The 12,164-nt window shown below is 43.9% G+C and overlaps 1 protein-coding gene across 1 annotated transcript; it reads right to left on the reverse strand.

Annotated features, from left to right (window-relative positions):
- Positions 1–3: 3 nt before the first annotated feature.
- Positions 4–11,908, reverse strand: LOC135511060 (BRISC complex subunit abraxas 2-like). The gene is given in 10 exon segments (XM_064932546.1): positions 4–2,559; positions 2,562–2,678; positions 2,922–3,039; positions 3,527–3,611; positions 3,709–3,831; positions 8,421–8,611; positions 8,764–8,830; positions 9,189–9,225; positions 10,864–10,954; positions 11,818–11,908. Coding segments are annotated over 10 exon segments (1,308 nt in total). The 5' UTR covers positions 11,890–11,908; the 3' UTR covers positions 4–2,152.
- Between the last annotated feature and the right edge of the window lie 256 nt (positions 11,909–12,164).

A 12,164-nucleotide genomic window follows, 5' to 3' on the forward strand; every position in this document is an offset into this window, starting at 1 on the left:
AAATAAGCATGTCTCTTTTATTATTACAACCCACTTAAGAACCAAGTGACCAAAAGAACTTGGCCTTTTCCTGTCCCACCGACCTTACAGACATGAGTGATGTGATGGGACTTTGTACTTCAGGGAGAAGTTACAGGCTCTCAGGGGCCACTTCCAGCTAGGGGCCAAACCATGTTATTAAAGGGTACTTTCACCCTTCTCTCCTGCCAGCCACTTCCATCATGACTGAGATTCTCATAAATAAGTGCTGTTTGAATGCTACAACCTCCTATATACTGTACATTCATTATTGATTACTTTTTCTTAACTCCCATTGTTGATTCAAGTGCTCAAGTGGAAACCACTCCTTTCTCGAATTTGTCATCATAATCTTTTGTGGGACTTCGTTGTTCAGTAATTAATATTTTCTAAAACAAATTAGAGTACCAGTCCACCAAGCTATGAGTTGACATTATACAGTAATGCTGAGTGATGAAGGAAAGCAAGTTGACCCTAAGGCAGAAAGAGCGACATACAATGTGGGCTGCACATGGGAAAAGCTATATACACAAGGCTTGGATAACACTGCAGGGTGAAGGATACTCTGCCCACAATTGGAACAACCTTTCTTCTTTCCAGTCGCTTGCATTGTGCGTGTAGTAATGATTCGGTGTAACTGCCAAAATAGAAGGCACTGGACTCTGAACTGAGGTCATTTTTGTCACATTATCAAGGTCCATACACATTTAGCCCAATCAGCTTTGAGAGTGTGAGGTCTATTGGTGTTGACAAGACAGTCAGAAGATGTCTTGTTCCAAGACTGTAACATATAGCTACAGGGGGAAACCGTTCACTCAGAATTACCTTGGGGGAAGCCATTCTAGTCAGTTTCAGCACTCGGCAGAAATGGAGACGACCAGCAGTGCAAGGACATGAGATGAAAGAAGCAGACAGGTTAATGTCGATGCAGTTTTCTTGTTTAGTGGTAGCTCTGATGCAGCAGCGAGGTCTGGTTAGTAAAGCTAGAGTACGTTGTGTTTTCTCCCTGTCAACCCCATACAATCCACAAAAGCTGAGCTAGCTCAGCTCAGGTGATCAAAGCGTACTTCTCAAGTGGCACAACTGAACAGCATTGGTAAAGCACAATAATGAAATCCTCTAAATGTGTTATGTGCAGCAAAGCGCATACAGTTGTTTCAGTGTTATTTAAGAAAAATGAGACATTGAGTGACATTAATTAGGGATACTGTGAGTATCTGTTTTTTTTATAGTCACCCATAGTCAGATGAACTCTTAGATATCATTTTTTGTATGCAAGTGTACCTGTAGACTTCTCGTCTTTGCGCTAACTTTAGTTAGCATTGGCTCGTGAAACTAACTTCCTTCATACTGCATGCAGACGTGCTATCCACAAATTCTTCTGACTGGGTCATAGCTGTTATTTTGTCCTAAAAATTAATATAAGCACAAATTACAGTAGTGGCGAAGTAAAACTGAATCTAGACTCTCATCTAAATAGGCATAAAATCCATTGATTGTTAAAGGAAATTAAATCCTAATAAAGACAGCTCAAAGTAGAGTATCAGAACTGTGCAGACTAATGAAATTATAGCTTACGCATACATATATTACTTCTTTGTAATAAGCAAAAAAAAGAAAAAGGAAAGACAAAAAAAGATCTACCCACCTATCTCACTAAAAAGAAAAGTTTGAAGGCCACAGAACATTTTCCCTTTGCTTGTCTTAAAGAAATTGTTAAAAGGCAAACATAGTGCAAGAGGTAATGGTACAATTGGATGCTCAAAGTTGATGATGCAGATGTGACGCAGCATGATCCAGGACGAGCGGAGTGGGTCTATCCATTCAGAGAGGTCGGACAAACCGGTTGGCGTTTATTCAGTTATAACGTAATCAGTCCCTAAATCAAACACATTCACTGGAGGCAGCCAGGCTCCAACTGACTATCTTTACCACACTAGACAGAAAAGTATAGCCCATGAAGCATGACATTACCCCTCAGAATGGTTATCAAACTAAAAGCGAACAGAAATACACATGCCTTTTATTTTCTGGACTGGCACTTCCTCTGTAATATAGAAGACTACTCTCTTTGATTGGTTGGGATGCCATCCTCTCCCAGAGTGTCAGTTAATTGTGTCCCCATGGCTGGCGTCTATGAAGTCTGTGAGCCAAGGACTGAGGCATCACCGTCTGGGCGGCCCTGCGCCAACACACTGGCAGTTACCGGGGGCAACTGTGCCACCTCACTCACAAGGTTCTCATACTCACTGCTGTCCTCATCATCATCATCCTCCTCCTCCTCATCATCATCATCATCCTCTTGCCCTGCAGCCTGTCTGTCCAGGGAGTCAGAGCTGGATCCGTCTCCGTTCCCCAGGTAGGGCGTACTGGGGCTAGGAGCAGGGCTGGGGTTCAGACCCAGAGGACTGGGAGAAGGGTGGCCTGGAGAGCCCACAGCCTGGGGACGGGGAAGCAGCGCAGCACTGGTAGGGGAGGACAAGGAGGGGAGGAGCGAGTCATCCTGCAAGGAGAGGAGGTCTGCGTAGGAAGGGGGTTCGTAGAGGGACCTAGCCGCTCGGGGGTAGATGGGGTGTGAAAGATCACCCTGGACAGGAGGGAGGTCTCAGAGTTCTCCTCAGGAGTAGGACGTTGCTCAGGGTTCTGCGCCTCCTGGAGTCCTAAAGTACAGGAATAGGCATCCAGGCTAAGATTAAACGGGGATTCAATGCAAAACTAAAAACGTCCTGGTTTGTTTTTGCTCCCCCCCCCCATCTTAAATAAAGAATTTTTATTTGCTTAATACCACGTAAAACACCTCCGCAGAAATGGTTACAGGGAATGGATAGTTGATTCAAGAATCAATGTCATGAGAGAATGAGATGGTCAGAGCAGTCAAATTCAAACCCAATTAAGTAACATACTTCTCTCCTCCTCTGCGGATTTTTGTTTCCTGAGAGCAATTTGCTGTTTGAGTTTGTTCACCTCCTCCTGGAATTTCTCTTTCACGCGTTCATTCTGCTCAACCTCTCCACATACAGCCTGAAAAAGCCAAGAAAAAGCTATCAAGAATCATATCACTATTTATCTAAAAAAATATATAAAAACACAACATACAACAATTTCAAAGATTTTACTGAGTTACAGTTCATATAGGGAAATAAATACATTAGGCCCGAATCTATGGATTTCACATGACTGGGCAGGGGTGCAGTCAAAGGTTGGCCTGTGAGGACATAGGCCCACCCACTTGGGAGCCAGACCAACCTGCTGGGGAACCAGCACCCAGCCAATCAGAATACATTTTTCCCCACAGAAGGGCTTTATTACAGACAGAAATACTCCTCCGCAAGTAATACATTTTAGAATAACGCTGTAACGTAAGAAAATGTGGAAAAAGTCAAGGGGTCTGAATACTTTCCGAATGCACTGTAGCCATGGAGTCAATCAAAACACCACATTGCTGTTAATCCAAGTATAGATGTGACTTGAAGGGTATGAATAGGACATTTGCAGGCAGTCAACTCACTTGCACTCTATCTTGTAGTGCACCGTAGACTTGAAAAATTGTTCTGATATCCTTCATCACACCGTCTTTATCAAAGAATTCAGCGCTGCAAAACATACGGTACATCCCATTTCCATCAACACATGATTCTCAATACTAAAAAAGAAACTACTTGACAGGGCCTACATGTGGGAGACACTCACCCGTGCTCTTTGATGACCTTGGCATAGTTGAGTGAGGTGTTGGGGACAGAGGAGACTTTGTATTCCTGCTGGCTGGTGGTGCCCAGGTTGGGGATGTGGAGGGTCACCCTTTGGTTGTACCTGCTGGGTGGAACCAGAGTTAGCCTGATAACACACTACAGGCAGTCTAGCCCAAAATACCCTTAAAGCTCAGACACACTGGTTGGATTGTCAAAAGTTAGCTTGCTGACAGTACTTAGCACCTCTGAACAGTGTTGGCAGTCAATATCTTTTGTGTTCACACAGCAAAGACCTTGGAAGTCGTTAGCCACTCAGCCTTGTTAAAGTACTTCAAACCAGAAGGTGGCAGTAGTGTTGTTTGGCAATGCATATCCGTGCATATTGCTTATGTTCTAAATTCCAAACAATCTGTGCTAATGTTGCTATTTTGTAGAAAGCCCTTGTTGATACTAGCCAGACGGCCACAGCTAAATAACAAATTATGAATTACATTTCTATCTATCTCCATAATCCTGTACCGCCAGTGCCAGACCATAGCTAAATGTTTGGGGTAGCTGTCTCCCGATATGGAGACCGGAGTATGGGCTAGTTGGCGTGTGGAAAGCAAAGGGGTGGGTGTGTGGAAAGCAAAGGGGTGGGCATGTGGAAAGCAAAGGGGTGTGGAAAGGAAAAGGGTGGGCGTGTGGAAAGTAAAGGGGTGGGCGTGTGGAAAGCAAAGGGGTGGGCGTGTGGAAAGCAAAAGGGTGGGCGTGTGGAAAGCAAAGGGGTGGGCGTGTGGAAAGCAAAGGGGTGGGGAAAGGAAAAGGGTGGGCGTGTGGAAAGTAAAGGGGTGTGGAAAGGAAAAGGGTGGGCGTGTGGAAAGCAAAGGGGTGGGCGTGTGGAAAGTAAAGGGGTGTGGAAAGGAAAAGGGTGGGCGTGTGGAAAGCAAAGGGGTGGGCGTGTGGAAAGTAAAGGGGTGTGGAAAGGAAAAGGGTGGGCGTGTGGAAAGCAAAGGGGTGGGGAAAGCAAAGGGGTGGGCGTGTGGAAAGCAAAGGGTGGGCGTGTGGAAAGCAAAGCGGTGGGCGTGTGGAAAGCAAAGCGGTGGGCGTGTGGAAAGCAAAGCGGTGGGCGTGTGGAAAGCAAAGCGGTGGGCGTGTGGAAAGCAAAGCGGTGGGCGTGTGGAAAGCAAAGCGGTGGGCGTGTGGAAAGGAAAGGGGTGTGGAAAGGAAAAGGGTGGGCGTGTGGAAAGTAAAGGGGTGGGCGTGTGGAAAGTAAAGGGGTGGGGAAAGCAAAGGGGTGGGGAAAGCAAAGCGGTGGGCGTGTGGAAAGCAAAGCGGTGGGCGTGTGGAAAGCAAAGCGGTGGGCGTGTGGAAAGCAAAGCGGTGGGCGTGTGGAAAGCAAAGCGGTGGGCGTGTGGAAAGCAAAGCGGTGGGCGTGTGGAAAGCAAAGCGGTGGGCGTGTGGAAAGGAAAAGGGTGGGCGTGTGGAAAGCAAAGGTGTGGGCGTGTGGAAAGCAAAGGGGTGGGCGTGTGGAAAGCAAGGGGTGGGCGAGTGGAAAGCAAAGGGGTGGGCGTGTGGAAAGCAAAGGGGTGGGCGTGTGGAAAGCAAAGGGGTGGGGCGTGTGGAAAGCAAAGGGGTGGGCGTGTGGAAAGCAAAGGGGTGGGCGAGTGGAAAGCAAAGGGGTGGGCGTGTGGAAAGCAAAGGGGTGGGCGTGTGGAAAGCAAAGGGGTGGGCGTGTGGAAAGCAAGGGGTGGGCGAGTGGAAAGCAAAGGGGTGGGCGTGTGGAAAGCAAAGGGGTGGGCGTGTGGAAAGCAAAGGGGTGGGCGTGTGGAAAGCAAAGGGGTGGGCGTGTGGAAAGCAAAGGGGTGGGCGTGTGGAAAGCAAAGGGGTGGGCGTGTGGAAAGCAAAGGGGTGGGCGTGTGGAAAGCAAAGGGGTGGGCGTGTGGAAAGCAAAGGGGTGGGCGTGTGGAAAGCAAAGTGGTGGGCGTGTGGAAAGCAAAGTGGTGGGCGTGTGGAAAGCAAAGTGGTGGGCGTGTGGAAAGGAGTGGGCGTGTGGAAAGGAAAGTGGTGGGCGTGTTGAAAGAAAAGTTGTGGGCGTGTGGAAAGGAGTGGGTGTGTTGAAAGGAAAGTAGTGGGCGTGTGGAGGAGTGGGTGTGTTGAAAGGAAAGTAGTGGGCGTGTGAAAAGGAGTGGGCGTGTGAAAAGGAGTGGGCGTGTGGAAAGGAGTGGGCGTGTGACAGACAGTGTGACAGACAGTTTTGATTGAGCAGTGTTTTTTTTCTTCCGTTTCTTTCCAGGCAACTGCGGTAAAGTGAGCTACCGTACCACAAGAGTTCGGACATCTGTTTTGAAGCGAGAGGATGAGCCTGAGTCTTATTTCACTGTTAGTTCTACACAAATAAAATGTTAATTTTCAGTTATAAAATAGACAATCATTTTTGATTAAACGTTTTGTAGAAATATATATTATATATAAACATAAAACATAAAATAAAATATAGATGGTTGCTTACATCAATGTCTGTCTGCATCATTTCCAATCCCCATATATATAAAATCAATCGATCTACACCCCCCCCCCCTTCACTCTGTGGTCCAACATGACTCCATAGGTTTGGACACACCTTCTCATTCAAGGGTTTTTCTTTATTTGTACTATTTGACGTTTTAGAATATTAGTGAAGACATCAAAACTATGAAATAACACATATGGAATAATGTCGTAACCGAAAAAGTATTAAACAAATAAGAATATATTTTATATTTGAGAATCTTCAAAGTAGCCACCCGGTGCCTTGATGACAGCTTTGCACATAGTTCCATAGGGCGACGCACAATTGGCCCACCGATATCGTCTGGGTTAGGGGAGGGTTTGGCCGTTTGGGGCTTTACTTGGCTCATCGCGGTCTAGCAACTCCTTGTGGCGGGCCGTGCGACTGCAGGCTGACCTCGGTCGTCAGTTAAACGATATTTCCTCTGACACATTGGCGCTGCTGGCTTCCGGGTTAAGTGGGTGGGTGTTAAGAAGTGTGGTTTAGGGGGTCATTTGATTAATAGTTCGGCAGTCTTATGGCTTGGGGGTAGAAGTTGTTAAAGAACCTTTTGGTCCTAGACATTTTTTGGTGCATTTTTACCCATATTCCATCCTGTTCGCTTTATTTTAATAATATATTACACTTGATCTTTCTTAATAGGTTCCTTAATAGGTTCCTTTCTTAATAGGTTCCTCCAAAATGGGTGTACTCTGTTGCTTCATGTGTTGTATGAGTGTTCTTACTGTGACCGTCTGTGATACTCGCTACTAGGAAGCTACTTCACACCACAGTATATCTCCAGGAAGAGGGTTGGGAAGCCCTGCTATACGGTATGTTTCAATCATATTGGGCTGTCACTACCCATACTTGAAATGTTTAGCTAGCTAGCTAACATTAGCATATTCACTAGCTAGCACAAGCAGAGGCAGCCGTTCCATGGAAACTAGCTAATTCATTATAATATCAATCCTACAATGGTTAGCTAGCTTGGAAGACGTATTTAGTCTTGTATGCATTGTGTCTGTGCACTTAGCTAGCTACTATCCCATAGCCTAAATTGTAAATGAAGTGTGACTGGCTCATCTGTGGATTTAGCCTACGGAGAAAATGCCCAAATTATTATGATGATGTTGTTTTTTTGTGGGGGGTTGGGGGCTCCCCCACATGGGGGTTTGTGTTCTCTGATTGGCTCAAAGTCAAGTTGTTGGCCACTGACGAGCATTGTGATTCTATAAGTAGAATCGGAATGTTCGTCACTACCGGGTCGGCATGCAGCAGGTACCGCTCGTTCTAGCAAGACAAGGAACAGCCTCCCACTGTGATAAGTACCAATCGGCAGTGAGATTCTCAGTATGTTTCATGCTTCACCCATTGATGGCTGGTCACCTTTAACTTGTATGTAGGGCAGCAAAATTGTACTACATTGCTTTGATTGATACTCAGATCCAATGGATCTTGTTGAGAGTTCAGAAGCTGTAAAAATCTGCTGATGTAGGGTGCCACCCACACACACACACAATCCCTCCAGGCCTCGAGCAACCCACTCTGAGCCCTCAAGCCACGGACAGAGAAGCATTTAAGTACCCCAGTTTGAGTCCAACACACAAGCCTTTAATCCCTACTGACAGACCTCCCGCTGGGCAGTCCACCTGACCCTACATATAGAATGGCCAGACCATAAATAGTTGTTTAATCCATGTGTGATTTATCTGAACGGTCATTCTATAAATGATATGCCTATGCACCCGAGGTGCTTCCACAACAAGCAACCATTAAGGCTCAAAGGAGAGGCCACTAGTGTTCTCCTCCTCTGTCAATTCTGTTGCCTCAGTAGGAGGTGAAAATTAAGGGCCACTTTCAAATTACAGATTCAGATTTTAGTTTCCCCTTGTGAGGACAGTGAGTCAGTTCAAAAAACTAAATTATTATTCATTCCAAGCTGGCACCTCTTGCAGACTGAAGGCAACAGAGCTGCACTTGATGGACCCGAGCTCTGATTCGCCTCCCACACACAATGACCTGGCTGCATAGGGTGAGCAACAGCGTGGGAATGAACACAGAGGAGGGAGGCTTAACAGTCAACTTCATGAACAGTGTTGGTCTGTATGTGTGGATGGTTCAGCATCGCCAATATATGCACCAGCCTGTTTGTACATGCTGTTTGGTACAGTGTGAATATAGCTGTGCGTGGGCAGTCCTACCTGCGGTTGGGTCTGAACAGCACATACTCCAGTGCGTGTGTGGAGTTGTTAGCTGTGGAGATGAAGCTGAAGAGGAGGAAGACTAGGTCGGGCACGCCCAGGAGCTGGGTCAGCTGCTTGTGGATGATCTGTTCCCTGAACGACATCTGCTGCTGCGTGTTCCTCCTGAACCTGTACCAGCCGATGACATTCTACACAGGGGGGGGGGGGGGGTCAAGTTCAAGAGGGTCATTAAGAAGATGCACAGACAGTGTTTAAGCTACATGTACAGACTGATCGCTAGATACTCCTGTTCAATAATGCTACTAATGCACATACAAATAGGCCTATAATAAATACTCACTTTGTGTCTGTCTTTAAGAATTCTGTTAAGATTCTCATCATTGACTTTTCCAGCATAATCATAAAAACTGGTGGGGAGATAAAAAATAAAAGAAATCAATTTCCGCACAGTAGGTCGGCATTACTCAAGACTTCTGGTGGGGTGGGGCCACCTGCTGTTCACTGACAATTACATCCCTAATTTGTTGAATGAAAGTACTGTATGGTATTTGGCCTACAATGTGCATGATCAAGACAAAGCTTGCTCTCAGATTGGATAATACATTTATGAAATATATCACTAGTCTAGGCTAATTTATATTTGAGCCCATAACTTTAGCACATAAACCAAGCAGTCATTTGAAAAACAGTTTTATGAAAACAAAATGTCACAAAATGTCTAAGGACAACAAATTCCATAGAATTTTAAATAACATAAAATCTTACCTAAATAACTGTGCACAAGGTTCATGATTATGGACTTCTGTTTTTAAAAAGAACACAGAAAATACATGGTTATTAAACGTATATATATAATGTTAGTCTATGGCATCCTACCGCTTTAAAAGGTGTAATCTGCAGTTTGAACAATAAAGTGGCCACACCGCCAATGATTCGGTAAACAGCGGAGGGATGGGGCTGGAGAAATGTAACCACTCTCAGACTCATGGACAGAGCTATGGATACATTGACTGGCCATCCATAATATGAACATTATAGTTTTAACCATGTTTTGAGGCTATACAGGGTTTGTTTGTTAACAATGTAAACAAGCTCATATTTTGGGTTCTGATGGGTACAAAAGTTGAACTAAGGATATGGGACATAAGTCAATAAGTATATATCATGAATTTAAACATCTGAAAATGGATGTGGCAACAGCAGATTGTCCTTTTTTTATCATTGAGACAACTACAATTCTAAGACTTTAGCCTACAGTCTATTGTGTACAAATCCCATTTCCCAGAGACTAGCTACATAATATATTGAACATCTGCTGTGAAGGACCCACTATAAGCCGAAAAAACTACGAGACACTCCTTTTAATCTGAAACCTGACAGTCCAGTTTGACAGTAGCACGGAGCATATTCAGTCAAGACAAGCCTGGAAACAAATAGGTTGGTTTCTTTGAGTTGAGTTCCCACATGTCAAAGAGTTAGGCTATCCGAGGCCTAGCTCTCGAAAACCCTTCTTCTCCGTATGTTTTCAGCAGTTACATTTGCCCATATATTGGCTCCATGTGAACTACAATACCAACACCGTTTTAACGTTTAGAAAAGTTGGTTTTCGAAACATGCTTATATGCCCCTTATCTTTCATATCTGCGAGAAAGAATCTTTAAAATAAAAAAATAAACACATACTGTAGCAGTTTTGCACAGATCAACAAGCTATGTGTGCCTCCAGTTGATGAACTAGACTTCCTTCCCAGTTAGCTTACACACAAGATTTCAGAGCACGCTAGATAACTAATTAGCCCAGGCGGCCACCTACATCTTCAGTCTGTCTTCCGTAAACAAGCGATGTAACATGGAGATTTGGCCGTGTCGGAACACTAACCCAACCCTATAAAAAGGTGTGTATTAAGTTAAAGCTGCACTATGCAGAAATCACTCCACCATTTCCTGGTTGCTAAAATTCAAATAGTTTGCCTAATTTCAGTTAATGTGACAAAACAAGCAAGTATAGTGTAGAGAATCATTGTACCATCTAAACTGCGGTGAAATATATTTTCCATTACCAAAAATATAGTATTTTAAGCTGTTTGAAATAAAATATACAAAAATGAAACTTAAGAATGGAAAGTATAGAAATAGTGCAGATCTACCACTTCTTAGACTTGCATTCAACGAGAATGACAGATTTATAACTCATTTCTTTGTAAATTTAGTCAGCTCACCCGAAAAGTTCAATATTCCAGCTTAAACATTTTGTTTTTTGAAAATGATTTCTTGCTGATACAAATGATATGTTCCTTATGTTTCCAAAAACTTACAGCAAGCGATGCGTATCAATTTGTTGAGCAAGCAAGCTCTTAACAAAACTCCCCTGGTTAGAATATACTATTGTCAATAGGTGCTAAAGCAGTTCACTTCTATGAATGGGGAATCCAATGTCTTACCTACTACTTGGAGGAGTTCAGCACTGCTGATCTGTGTATCACTGATGCTGACAGTTTCCTCTTGCCTTACTTCTCCTAAAAGGAAGCCCTCCTGTAGGAGCAAAAAGTTGTTTCTAATGACAAAACGTGGCAGAAAGGCAACTACTAATACTACAATTATACAACAAATACTGTTTGAGGCCTGACACTTATCAAGCTCTGGCTACAGACAGTCAAATCAAGTAATGTGTCAAATGTCAGGTGAAACAGCAGCATCGACTCTCAACTCTGTTTGCTAACAGGTGTCAATCCAGTTTTCTATCAAATGGTAAACAACAACTGTTGTGGCTTGAATGCACGCTGATTGACTTGATTATTGTTTATAAGCTTATGAGAATTCACATCCTAGTTGTCCAACAAACTTGCTCGCTTACTCGCGAGACATGTGGTGACAGTGTTAGAAAATGACTTCACAATACTTTACTTTTCAGAAAAATGTATCTAACTTTTAGCAAGATATGTTGTACATCAGCTAGCTAGCTAACATAGAGCGGAAAAACAAAACAAATCTCAGCTCTACCTTTCTGATGACATAGCAACTGTGCTATCTGTGACAACGTTAGCCAACTAGCTAATTTGTAATGTTTAATGTGCATAATGTGATGCAATTGCACATTTTCGTAATATTGTTAGCCAACTAACTAGCTAGCTAGCTACATATAACTACATCAGTGTTGTAAAGTCGACACCACTAAAAGTCCACCCTAAGTATTACAGACTAGTTAGCAAATGTCTTGCTGTAGTAATGGCACGTAGCTAGCTAACTAATAGCGAACGTTAGCTAGACACAGGAAGATGACACTGGGAAACCCACTGAGTTTATGCCCGAGAATAAAGTCCAAATATACACCCAAGTTGCAATTAAACAAATGTATGCACTCTCTCCTAATTCATTCAAATGTCCCCGGTACTTACATGATCAGAGTTGCTGTTAGCGCTGTGATAACACACAGAACTAAAAGTATAGCCCGAAATGGAAGCCGCCATGATGGAAACATCCCCATCTATCCCACCACCCACTGCGTTTGCACGCACGCTCCTCTCGGCGTAAACATCCCTGGGAAACTTATCTTTGGGTGTATGATTTGGTGTGTATTATTATATCGATAGCGCAGATAGCTTACTTTACGCGGACTAACTATTAATCTAATTTAAAACATACATAATATGTGCACATGGAAGTTGATGAATACGTTGTCATTGTGAATTCGTTTGTTACTTTGATAGTTGTTTTAGTTTATACAGTATTTTTTTGAAACTGG

This window comes from Oncorhynchus masou, chromosome 23, assembly GCF_036934945.1.
Source record: "Oncorhynchus masou masou isolate Uvic2021 chromosome 23, UVic_Omas_1.1, whole genome shotgun sequence".
NCBI classification, from domain to species: domain Eukaryota; kingdom Metazoa; phylum Chordata; class Actinopteri; order Salmoniformes; family Salmonidae; genus Oncorhynchus; species Oncorhynchus masou.